Source organism: Dendrobium catenatum, unplaced genomic scaffold (assembly GCF_001605985.2).
Source record: "Dendrobium catenatum unplaced genomic scaffold, ASM160598v2 fragScaff_scaffold_1021, whole genome shotgun sequence".
NCBI classification, from domain to species: domain Eukaryota; kingdom Viridiplantae; phylum Streptophyta; class Magnoliopsida; order Asparagales; family Orchidaceae; genus Dendrobium; species Dendrobium catenatum.
This window is the reverse complement of record NW_021319483.1, coordinates 2,699,229-2,711,960: the sequence shown is the minus strand read 5'-3', so window position 1 is coordinate 2,711,960 and position 12,732 is coordinate 2,699,229. Positions and strand designations below refer to the sequence as shown.

Below are 12,732 nucleotides of genomic sequence, written 5' to 3'. Positions count from 1 at the left end.
GTGATTTTATTGCTCTGGTTGCACAGTTTTAGATTAACATGTCTTTTCTTTTGGGACATTTAGGTCATTTAAGGCAAATTCATACACACACGATATATACACATAGACTCGAATCTTAGACCTCTTAGTTGAGAGCCTTAGCTCTCAACCAATAGGCCAAGGAAAGTTGTGTGATTAACATGTCTTTTATTTTTGTTGATTAAAAATCCTCAAATTACTTTTCTTACTCAGTTTTTTTAAGATTAAAATATCAGGAATAAGTTTTCTTATTCATACAAAAATTTAAAGTCATTTATTAGCTATTTGATTTGAAGTAAAATAAATATAAATTAATTGGAATTTTAAAATGTTAGTATTTGATTGAATAAAAAAGGAATGCAAAGTAAACTAAAATAAATATAGTGTAAATAATTTTAATTCATTTTTGATATAAACTAAATTCATCTAATTTTGAGCAAGAACTGATTACAACGCAAACAAGTTCGCTTATTTATTGCCACCCAACACCTCCGATCGCCACCACCCACTGGCCGCCGCCACAAGCCATTACCACTGCCAACTACCACCACCGCCAACCACCATCACCGGCATCCATTGCCGGCGCCACTATCTAGCACCACTGTCGGCCGCTCCACAAGTAGTCGGCCACCACTATAGCCACCCGCTACTGGCCATCATCGTCGCTGCCACTCGTCGGGCTGCATCATTTTTGGGCTTTATACTATATTCATTTTACTTCATATCAAACAAAAAAAATTACTTTACACTCATCCGAACAATTCCAAAATATTGCTTTTATATTGTATTACTTTTATACTACATTGATTTTACAATGCATTTTTTTAGCTAATCAAACAAACCCTAAAACTCAAGCCTACTATTATCTTTCATCTTCTTTGTCGATCTCCTTAATAAATTGATTAGACGCCCACCTCCAGATTGAACATATTAAAGATCAAAGCTTTCAACAAATCTATCTCTCTCCATCCTTTCTGATGTCAATAGATTATGAGATTTTTTATTTATTTTGTATTTAGGTTACAATCCTTTCATTGTCCATTCCAATGTCATCCCTCTCATGGTGTTGTTTCGTGCTTGCAAAAAAAAAAAAGATTAGTTTGAGTTCTAAATTTGAACAATTGTTTTGATCGCTAAGTTAAAACCTATATTCGAAGTAGAACTTCAATCCAGTTCGACAAAAGGTTGAACCACTTATATGAGGTTTGAACCTAATTCAAACCCATAATATAGTGTTTGAACTTGGTTTGTATGTGCAATTTGTGTTTGAATCCGGCTTAAACTTAGGCTTCGTTTGAGACAGCTTTCTTACTACTTTCGAAAGCAACTTTCTAGCTCAACAATTTCTACTTCAATAAAATTATGTAAAAAATTATTTTAAAAAACAGTAAGGAAGCCATCCCAAACGAAGCCTTAGTCCAAACTTATGTTTCAAACTTTGAGTTTAAAATTATCTTCAAAATACATTTTCAAAACTGGGCTCGAACTTAATTTGAATATGGAATATGGGGTTTGAACCATATTGGAACCTTATTCAAGCTTCCATTTTGAACAAAGAGTTCAAACATTAGCTATGAAATTGTGTTTGAACTAAGTTCTAAATGATCAAAATTGCAGTGTCTCAAGTTATGTGGATCTAATTCTTGCATTGACTTGCATTCACTTTCATTTGTTTTGCCATGAATACAAATCAATCTCATAGTCTCTCTTCAAAATAAATATTACAATATTTAAATAAAAGACTTCATTTGTGACGACTTTTTTATTGCTTTTTTAAAACAATTTTTTAGTACAAAAAATTACAATTATGGGGGGAGCAGGTTGCATGGGGTTCCGCCCTGCATATGAGTGGTAACATCCATTGGATGCTTTAAAAGTGAAACATACATGAAGTCATCATGGTGCTCATCATATTTTTGTTCTTCATCATCTCTGTCTACTTTAAAATCAATGTACAATACATCATTGGTAGGTGCTAGACCGACAATCATACTTCATGCTCATTTACTACGAGTACAAATTCTTTTCTTTTAGCAAATATTTGATAGTACAATCATACTTCAGGTTGCAGAATCCACCCGATTTTAACTATTCAACGCATAAACAAAGGCTTCAATGCTATACCTTAAATTAAAGTTTTATTATACATATGAATTGGGAAAAAAACAACACCCAAATCTCTTCTATTCTCAAACATCTGTTGAAGTCTTGAATACAAAGATCAGGAACTTATTTCATGCTCAGCTTCAATGCTTGGTTATTGGACTTTCCTCTTCTTGAATTCGGTCACCAAATCTTTATCTTTGGTAGGTGAGGAGATTGAACCGGCGGGTCGCACCGGTGAGGACTGGTCGGAGGACTCGGTCTGCGATTTCAAGGCTTGGTTTTGGTTTGAAGAAACCAAGGAATTTGTTGTATTCTGTTGCTCTTCAATTATCTTCTGCAAGTATCTTGAATGTTCCTCTACGCGTAGCTGCAAAGACCTTTGCACCTGGAATATGCAAAATATGAAGAGAATGGAGTCAAATGAACTGATGATATGACATTGGTGTTTCAAGCTGCTCATCACGTAGATTTTGACAAGGAAAGAAAGCGGTTTAGATAGAACAGTCATATTCTTCTCATTATAATTTTGCCCACAAAGGGAACCCAAATGAGATTGGAACACCTGAGTTCCTATTTTCTTAAAATGGAGGATTTCTGCTTAATTTGTAGTAGTTCCTCCTTTATTTATTAAGAAAACAACAAAAAAAAGAAAGAAAAGAATATTTATATTTGCGGAGAAAGGGGAAATTTATGTTTTAATCGCCTTGCAATTTTATCATTATATCATCGTCAAGTATACTTTGAAAAGTCCCCAAGTATGCACTAGTGCGCGTCGTTTCAATGTGGTGAAAGAATTTGTTAAATGAGTATTCATCCAATATGGTGGGAAAATTTACGAAATAAATACTCGTGAGTGTTTTTCCAACACGAATAGTAAATTTGTGGAATAAGTAATCATGCGCGTTATTCCAACAAAACATAAAAATTTGTGAAAAAAGCATGCGTGCATGCACATTATTCCAAGGCAACAATCTATATTTCTGCTCATGCATGTGATGAAGAACACACATTTTTTTTAGTGTTGGAGTAGAAGGCCCTGATCATGGTGTTGTTAAACACCGACCATCTTGCTTTTTAAGCGAGGTGGGAAGGCCTACCACTTCTGATGGCGCCCCTTACATGTAGGAGATGAGGCTGTCAAATTTTAGTTTGAATGCATCCTTGGGGAACAAAATGCTAATAACTCATTAAACCACAAAAATATGAAAAAAAATAAAATGTGAACAATAACAATATCATTAAGCCTTTATCCTACTATGTTTGGTTAGCTACATGAATCTTTTTTCTTAATTACATCTGATTAAGGCTCAAATTCTCATTTAAACCTAACAATAAAGGGCAATTTCTAATACTTTCTAATAGTCTCTTTAGGTCTATCTCTATCTTTCTTAACATAGATCGGATTAAATATATCTACTCCTAACAACGGCCATCGGAAGGTCAAAATTTTATGTGACCAAACCATCTAGGCGACTCTCTCTAATCTTATCTACCATTGGAGCTACTCTAACCTTTATATATATATACTCATTTGAGTAAAATCTAATATTATTATACTACCTTCATTAGTCGCTCCAAATACATAACCACTACGAATGCTTTTAAAATCTCTTATCATTTACCAATATGTCCATTTAAATCTCCTCTAATAAAAATTCTTTTTTCAAAAGGTATCCTTTGAATTAATATTTTTTTAAGTTATTTCAAAATTTTAATTTTATACACATTCAAACCATCCTGAGGAGCATAAGAACTAATAATATTAATAATTTTATCATCTACAATAATATTAAAGTAGTAATTCTATTAGTTTCTATAACATTATCTTCCAAATTCTTATTAATAATCACATCACCAATTCTAGTAAGACTCCTACCTAAATGTCATTATTTAACTTCTACACTATCAATCTCCTAAACATTTTCTCCAAACCATTTAGCTTTTTGAATACATAAAATATTTATCTTCCTATGAATCATAATATCTATTAATTTCATTAATTTATTTGAAATAAAACCTATATTCTAAATTCTTATCTGATGGGGATGGTAGAGTAACCTAAAGAATTGTGAAAATGATTTAGAGCTCTATTAATTTCTAAACAATACTTAGGTTTGCTTTGATATAAAAATTATTAAAATCTCATTTAATATACGCGTGTTGAGTCAAGTAATATATTGATAGAGTAGAGTATCGATCTCACGAGAAAGAATATTTATTTGCAAATAATAGTACTATTTACTTCAACTACAACAATTATCCTACTCAATAAAAATAAATTTTAGAGAAGATTTAATCATTTAATTTAACATAAAGAATAATTAAATGAAACACTATTGGAATAAATTGTTTTGAATTGATAGAATATAAATACAATATGTTTCCTAATTATTTTCTTTTATATTGATGTTATTCAGAGCATATGCATCACCAACCGCTCTGTCAAGCGTGAATAGACAAATAATAGATTAAACACTTCCAACCTCAATACCACTCTAAACTCGCATAGTCTGTCACCCTATGAAAATCTTAGAAGAGTAAGTAAAGTATGTACTGTTAAAAGTCCCTAATGATAATTCATCTCTATAAATTTGATACATGACAATTACTATGCATATACTTGCATCATACTAATCCAACATATCTGGTTGTGCCTACTTTCCTATTCTCAGGCTCCACATTACACCTGATATTAACTACACATATGATCACTATATGCATTGAATGAAAACCTAGTATATTGAAAACATCATGAAGTTATTGAGGAAGAGAACTCATTAGTATTACATATTTCATTTACACCATCAATCCAAAACTAGAGAAATTAGTCAGACATGAAGAATAAGTGAAACATATTCATTTTCATTAATTAAACAATAGAAAGAAAGTATAGAAGAAAAGATATCATTGGATGAGTTCAATAATCTCCTCTACACTCATCTTTAAACTTACAGAATTGCTTCCACAAACATAAGCCAAACACTCTAATGAAATGTATCTAGTAGTTATTTGAATTTCCTTAGTTGTCATTCATAAGAAAAAAAATCAGAGAAATACTATAAAGATTAAAATTAAACAAGTGATTGAACTCCTCTATTAACATTACAGACAAACTATTCATAGAAAAAGGATTCTGGCTGAAGGTTGGATGGGCTTTGTGGTACTTGGATAGTTGGATGGGCTTTATGGCGCTGACTCTCCTCCGACGTTGCGAGGCTGTCAAACAAAAACTGGGCGCCGTTATGTCCATATTTGGGTGCTCCGACGATGTCAATGATGGCACCACAACTGTATTGTGTTTGAAGCTGCAACGATGTACCATATTTTAAATTTTTTCACCTTTTCTGTGTTTTACTGCATAAACACAACTAAAAGAACACATTTTCACTAATAAATTAACACATAAAACATAACATTATTTACACTTACTACTATCATACTTCTAATTTCATGGACTAGCTTATTTTCCCACATCCATCCATGATGTGGGAACCCTTACTTATTTAACACTGCATGCGGGTGTCAGTGCTACAACACTTACACACTTTTCATTGTTTTCAAATCATACATCGCGTCGATTCCAAGAATCTAACATTAATATAATATATTAAAAATTCATATCAAGATTGTTTGACAAGTTTTATGTTTGCAATTAACTAATTAATGCAACCCTCTACTTTTCTCATCACGAGCTTGGGACCTAACAACGATAATGTTAATACAAATAAAATGTTAAATACATAAAATGAAAATGAGTATTGAATTGAAAATAAACTTACAAGGGACTTATAATGAATGAATCAACTCACTTATGGGTGTAAATAAAATCTCCATATTACACTCAAAACTATCTCAAACACCCCTGAACAAATGAAAACTCAAATGAATTTGAGAAGAGTGCAGTGAGCCAAGCTGCACTCCTATATACAGAAATGAAGAATGATTCCGTGTAGGACCTATCACACAAAATGACAAACATATCCTGAAATACTTAAAAGGATTCTTACTCGCCTTTAATGTCATTGGCTCTGCAACACATACATATATACGGACAAAAGGTGGAAGGAAATCTTTTTCTAAAATTTTGAAATGAAATTTTGCATGCATTTGCACAAAAAATTAAAATTAGATGTTTTCAAATCTCAAGTACATCGAACTATGATCATCAAATTTAAATGTAAGCTTTGAGAAGCATGACAACGCCTTGAGAATAGGTACTGCCTCAAAGCACGTAAAGTTGCTCCAAAAATGCCCCGCTACTTTAAAAGCAAGTGTAATAAATGAAGTATATAGAGAAGCATGTGAATACGTTATACAAATGCATAAAAAAGTGTGTAACAAATGAGCATACCAAAAAATAAAAATGAACATAAATGAGATCCAATCATTTACAAGTATTTTAGTAGAGTCAATAAGGTCATAAATAACGAAGTAAAAATATTTAAACACCTCAATGATGGCCACCTTAAAAGAAAATTTTAATCGGAGGGGTCTATTCTCAAAATTCTTTTTTTAATGTTATAAATATAAATACTTATAGTGATTTCAAAGTCACCTTGATGATGACCGTGTTAAAAATAAATCTCAATCAAATGAGTCAATTATCAAAATCAAATTAACATGTTATAAATATATATACTTTAATTGACTCCAATATCTCCCCAATAATAGCTACGTTGAAAGTAAATCTCAACCGTAAGGGGCTATCTATAAAAATCTCTCAAATCTCGATGTAAATAATTTTGGGGTTATATCTAGATAAAATTATAAAAATTTAAAAATTATATAATATAAAATATTACAAATGAAAATATATTACATAACTTAAAACAAAATCGATCCACCCTCCGCAACTATTTATCGATGGTAATAAATTTGAGAATAACTTCAGCTAAAAAAATCTAATATCTTGCCAAATGTATCATTACAATTCATTCTCAAATAATATCTCATAAGGATGTGACACGTGTCATATAACCGATCGTTATGCAACCAAATAGCACCATAAGTAAACAATTATGATCTGAGCTCTCAGACTGAGTGATTTTGCTACAAAATGACTCCATTAAATTATTTTCATAGTTAGAGCTCATACGTTCCATAATATCTTTGAGTAAGAATAATATGATATATTTGATTAAACAAAAACCCCTATGTTAGCTAATGTCAAATTGAATTTGTCTTCTTAAACAATTATTCACTCTAGATCTACAAAGTCCCCATGGGTGAAATAACACATAATTTTTTATAAAATCATTCGGTAAGGTTGGGTTGACTACCTCTTATAACTAAGCTGATAACGTGTTATTACAGTCCGTTCGAGGGACTCGCTCAGGAGCTGAGAATGAGCTTAACACTGGAGCACGACAGACCAGCTTCGACTACATGTTCCATATAGTTTCCCTCCCCAGTAAGGGCATCCTTAAAAGTTCCTCTCTCAGTTAGACAAATCTTTATCCCTCTCGGCCATAGAAAAGTCTGCCATGCGAGACACATTAACCAATAAGCTAATGATACATATCTCCCCACAAGACATCTCTTGTATCGGATTGACCTCAGGACCATGTCAAGACGCTACTCGCCCCTCTCACCTCAACGGGGCAACCTCATACATGTTTCCTGCTATACGTCGGCCCGATCTCATCCCCTCACCTCAACGAGGTGACCTCAGACCAGCTTACTGTTGACACCGACTCGATCCACAAGTTCATCATACTCACATCCTCTCTCATGGTGATTGCCCTTCACTAGGCATAGATGGCCAAGCTATATCAAAGATATATGAGACAACTATTGTATCCCATACACTTCACATGTAACTCCATAAGCCCTATAAAAAAGGGTGGGGGGGTTGAGAGGAAGTAAGACAGAAAGAGGGGTGACATTTTTTCCTTTTCTTAAGAAAAGGATATTTTGTGTAATTTTCCTCTTTTCTTAGTTTAAGCTTTGTAGTTCAGAGCCATCGCTTTCATTACTCTTGTATATTTGGCTTGGATATTAAAAAGTTATCTAAATCCATATTCTCTCTCTTTTTATATCGTATTCTATGAGGTGTTAAAATAGGTTTTCAAGTAGGGTTCAGATCAAACCTAAAATTGACCATCTCTTAATATGTTTGACCGAAACCAAACTCGTTTGTAAAAACGGGTGAAAAATTTAGGCCTGAACTTGGCTTGGCACCAACTCGACTGAGAGACCCGATCCGCTAACCCGCGAGTGTGAGCAAGCAAGCAAGAGTAAGGGCGAGGGCAAGCGAGCATGCAGCGAGCGCAACGGGTGAGGCGAGAGCCGACCGAGCGAGGCATGTTAAACTGATTATTTTCGGGTTCGCGGGTTAACCCGACCCGACCCGATATATCAATCGGATCAAAAAATAAACATGAACCCAACCCGTTTGTTAAACATGGCGACCCAAACATGACATTTTCGAGTCAGGTCTGGGTTGGCTTTTTAGGGCGGGTCATATATTGGCACCCTCTCATATTCTGACTTCATCAACTTCACTTTCAGAATCTCAGTCTACAGTTGGCCCGAAGTATACCCGACATCATCCACCGAACAAAATAGGATCTAACATCCTCCCAGGTGTGGTGACCGTGGATCTGATGACGAAGGCAAGAAAATTACAATCTATCAGGTAACCGAAGACCTTGGTGAACATGTGAACCCATAATACACCAAGTGCAGCTTCTGAAGTCTATTTAGGACACTCTCGTTGCTGCTAGCGACTAGCCGCAAATCGTCAACATGCCCGAAGGACCAACTAACCTTAATGCTTATCGCGAGCCTCCAAAAAAAGCACATGCTTCAAATACAACAGCCAACACTGCTTGCCTCTAGGCAAGAGATGAAGATCTCAGCCAGCCAGCTAGACGAATCAAAGAAACCAAACCAAGGCCAACCAACACTTTTCCCGATCAAGCATCGAAGCAAGGGCACCTCCCAAGTTCAAGGTATCTCACCTTGATGCTTACAAAGGAAAGACTGATCTCACAAATCACGTGACGACCTTTGAGTCTATATCTTCCCTCCTCGATATCGACAATGCCTCTAGTGTGGTCATCTCTTCTTCATCACTCTCAAAGACTCAGTGTTGTTCACTCGCTTATCCAATGAGGTGATCACCTCCGTCATCGAATTCAAGCAAATATTCGTCGCATACTATGTCGGTGCCCACACTCTCGAAAAGTTCATAAATTTCGTTAAAGATTAGACAAGAACCTGATGAGTCACTAAAAAGCTTCGTACTAAAATTCCAGAAAGAAATGCTTGATGTGAAAGACCTAGAACCAGGTCATTTCCAGTACACACTTGTCCTGCAACAACCGAAGATGTTGGTGAAACTATTGGAACTTTCCAACAGACATGTAAATGCTGAAGAATACAATTGAGTGATTGAATTCTCCACAAGCACTTTATGTAATGGGATCGCCGCAAGGAGAAATCTCCCCCCAAGGAGGGGCAGAGAAAGAACCCAGTCCCAAGAAGGAATTAACTAAGGACTAAGCTTCCAGCGCAATCAACGACACCCCGATCCATACGGGATGCCCACTCAGCTAATACCTTCAAGGATAGAAGCATTGTCAACACCAAGGATCGAGAAAGAAGGTCGCTCACCGACCCTATACATATCCAACCTATACTCTGTTGAGGGTTTCCACGATCGAACTTGTAGAGGCAATTCAGAACAAATAATTTTTCAGGCGTCCACCACTTATAAAGATGGGCAGTGCCCGAGATACCTCGAGATACTGCGCCTTCCACAAAGATCACGGGCATGACACCGAAGAATGTCATCACATGCAAAACCTAGTCGAATAACTCATCAATGTTGGGAAGCTTAAAGAATTCGTCCTTGCCAATTTGAAGCAACCATGGAAAGCCCCAGTGGAAAAAAGCGCCTAAAGGCCCGGCTGACTCGAGCAATCCACATCACCGGAGTAGTGCTCGTCATCATGAGCGGCGATCGAAGGGGTACCCCCGCACGTGTGAAAAAACTGCTAAATGAAGAAGTCAATTTTGCATTGTTCTCGCGATCCATCGAAGGCACACACATCACCATTAGCGGCAAAAATGAACCAGCCTGGGGGAACCTGTACAACGAGGCCATCATCATCACAACCTTAATTGTCAACTATCAAATCGGCATCATTCTGATAGACACGGGGAGTTCAATGAATATAATCTTTAAGACAACTTTCGACAAGAATATGCTTGGCTCTCATCTCACTCCTACTGCAGACATACCGAGCATCAGCGAAGAAATCATATGTCATCGGCTAAACATACAAAGAGAATCTCATCCCATAAAGCAAAAGATCGGGAAAATTACCGCCTTACTCGCCAGGCCCATCCGAGAAGACGTAAAAAGCTACTTGCCGCCAATTTCATTAGGGAAGTCTAATATCTAGATTGGATTTCCAATGTGGCAATGATTTAGAAATCAACAGACAACTGAAGAATATGCAGGTGACAATAAAAGTCTTGCCACCTGCACATGCAAAAAAATTAACTTCCTCCTAATGCCCAATGTAAAGAAGTTAAATACCTTCTATGTCCTTCTAAGGAGAAACTGAAATGAGCATGAAATTCTTTTCAACAAATCAGAAGAGGAATCAATACATGCCATTCACGAACTAAAATGAGGTGACAAGTTGGAAAATGTGACACCAATGATGATCCCCAAAACTTCTTACTAGATCTAAGAAGTCTCATTAAAATTAAGTTTCTCTCAAGTAAACAAATGGCCAAGCTCATCATTTCAACAAGCTTTGAAAATGAGAGCACGGCTGAAAACTTTTGATGCATGGGGAATTCACCGCATGGGATGCCTTGGGTATGCTCAATCTTCATATGTGATACATGCATGATGAGATGTAACACCTCTCTCATGATCTACTTGATGAAAACTTTTAGCATAGCTCTTTGAAGGAGTAGGCCTATCAATAGGTTAGGTTCAAATTGGGACAACCTCAATCTGAATCTGACCCAAATAACTTAAAGATTACACTAAAAAATAGATAGGGTTAGGGTCAAGTCAAATTCAATCCATGAATAATGTAGCGTTAGGTTATCTAAACGGATTTTTGGTTGACCTGAAAGCTTATGAACTCGCATCTGTTGTAGAAATTGAGAAAGATAAATATCTTAATGATCTTAGTGACGATGATTCTCTCATGGTAATGCATTTATCTTGATTCTAATGAAGAAATCAACCCACAACCTATGAAATGATAGCCGCGTACATACAAATGCAAATAAGCACAATGCAACCACAGAGTACATATACATAGGGACTTGCTTCTCTTATTTCTCTCTCACTCCCATCTTCACTTTCTTTCTCTCCTTTGCATCTCCCAATTGTTGGGAAATTTCTATAAGTGGGCCCATATACTTATACATATAAATAAAGTTTTGTACATTATAAGCTATCTAAAATTAAGCCAATTAAATTCATGATCTATTTAAGTATTAAATTATTATTTGGCTTATGTGGCATCTCAATTAAATTTTGTATGGACTTAATTTGTGTAGAGACCGGATATTTATTTTATTTTAATGATGGGCTGAAATGAAATATTTACACTTACAGTATAAAAAGGTCGTGGTCCCCAGTTTAAGCAGTTAAGTTCTCATTTCTCTCATTTCCCATCTTGAGTGAAAAGAAAGGGTCTCTCGCTCTCTTGGAGAACGCCGCTCTAAACGTGGAAGACCGAAAACCTCAATTTTATATTTCAATGGATTCAGGTACGCTTCCGAAAATTCTTCTCGATAATTTAGCATGTCTTTCGGAGACGATCGAATTATTATTTTCGTCTCCTTTAAATCCTAACACCAATCTCTTTCAGGATCACTGCTCTCTCCCTTCAAATTTCCCCTTTTTCAATCTCTCCTCAGCCATTTCTCCCATAAAACCAGTTAGACCCACAACCTTCATCTTCTTTGTTTTTAGTCCCTTCTCGCCTTCTCTCAAACCTGACCTTCTTTCTTCTTCAAAAGTCTAATGCCAAATAAAGGACTGTTGATTGCAAACTCTACACTGCATCAACTTATTTTCCAATGCAATGGTAAGGGTTCAAATCCCTTCACAAAGAAAAGGTGTTGCAAGGAGGAATCTGGAATCACAATATTTGAAGAGTAAATTCTATTATGAACTTCCAGATAAAGCAATCACCTAACATGAGTTGCCATAGATTAGAGTAGATAAGATGCCAAGGCCACAGATATATCCAACCAAATTCACAAAGATATGAAGATCACCTCAAGCTGTTCATGTAGCATCTTTTGAACCTCCATTTGAATTCTGAGCGCCTCTGTAACTTGAATGTTTCTTATACAGAAAAGTAAATACATCATCACAATAAATATTATAGAAATCAAAGGCCAAAAAAATTAGAAACTTACCAACCAAAGTTTCAGATTAAGAAAGGGAGAACTGGAGTAATTTCTTGAAGTAAAGGGATGAGAATTTTTTTGAGTTTTACCTCTTCAAAGCTGTGTCACTATCATGACTACTAGATATTTCTCTCGTGTCTTCAGCATGAGAAGCCTTTTTGTCTTTGCAGGTTTGAAAGGAACAAAAAATAAAGCAGAAATCAGTACAAAAGG

General features: G+C 35.5%; 1 protein-coding gene across 4 annotated transcripts in view; it reads right to left on the bottom strand.

Annotated features, from left to right (window-relative positions):
- Positions 1 to 2,011: 2,011 nt before the first annotated feature.
- LOC110106283 (protein PHOSPHATE STARVATION RESPONSE 3) overlaps positions 2,012 to 12,732 on the bottom strand; it is a 34,742-nt gene continuing 24,021 nt past the window's right edge. For 3 of the 4 annotated variants that reach the window (XM_020836122.2, XM_020836123.2, XM_028697881.1), the window contains exons 6-8: positions 12,609 to 12,681; positions 12,385 to 12,454; positions 2,012 to 2,509 (exon numbers count right to left, since the gene is read on the bottom strand). In XM_020836122.2, the coding sequence (XP_020691781.1) occupies positions 2,276 to 2,509; positions 12,385 to 12,454; positions 12,609 to 12,681 (377 nt within the window). In that variant the 3' untranslated portion in view covers positions 2,012 to 2,275. Of the gene's footprint in view, positions 2,510 to 5,055; positions 5,430 to 12,384; positions 12,455 to 12,608; positions 12,682 to 12,732 lie in introns of those variants that run through there. The other variant, XM_020836124.2, reaches the window with a different exon arrangement.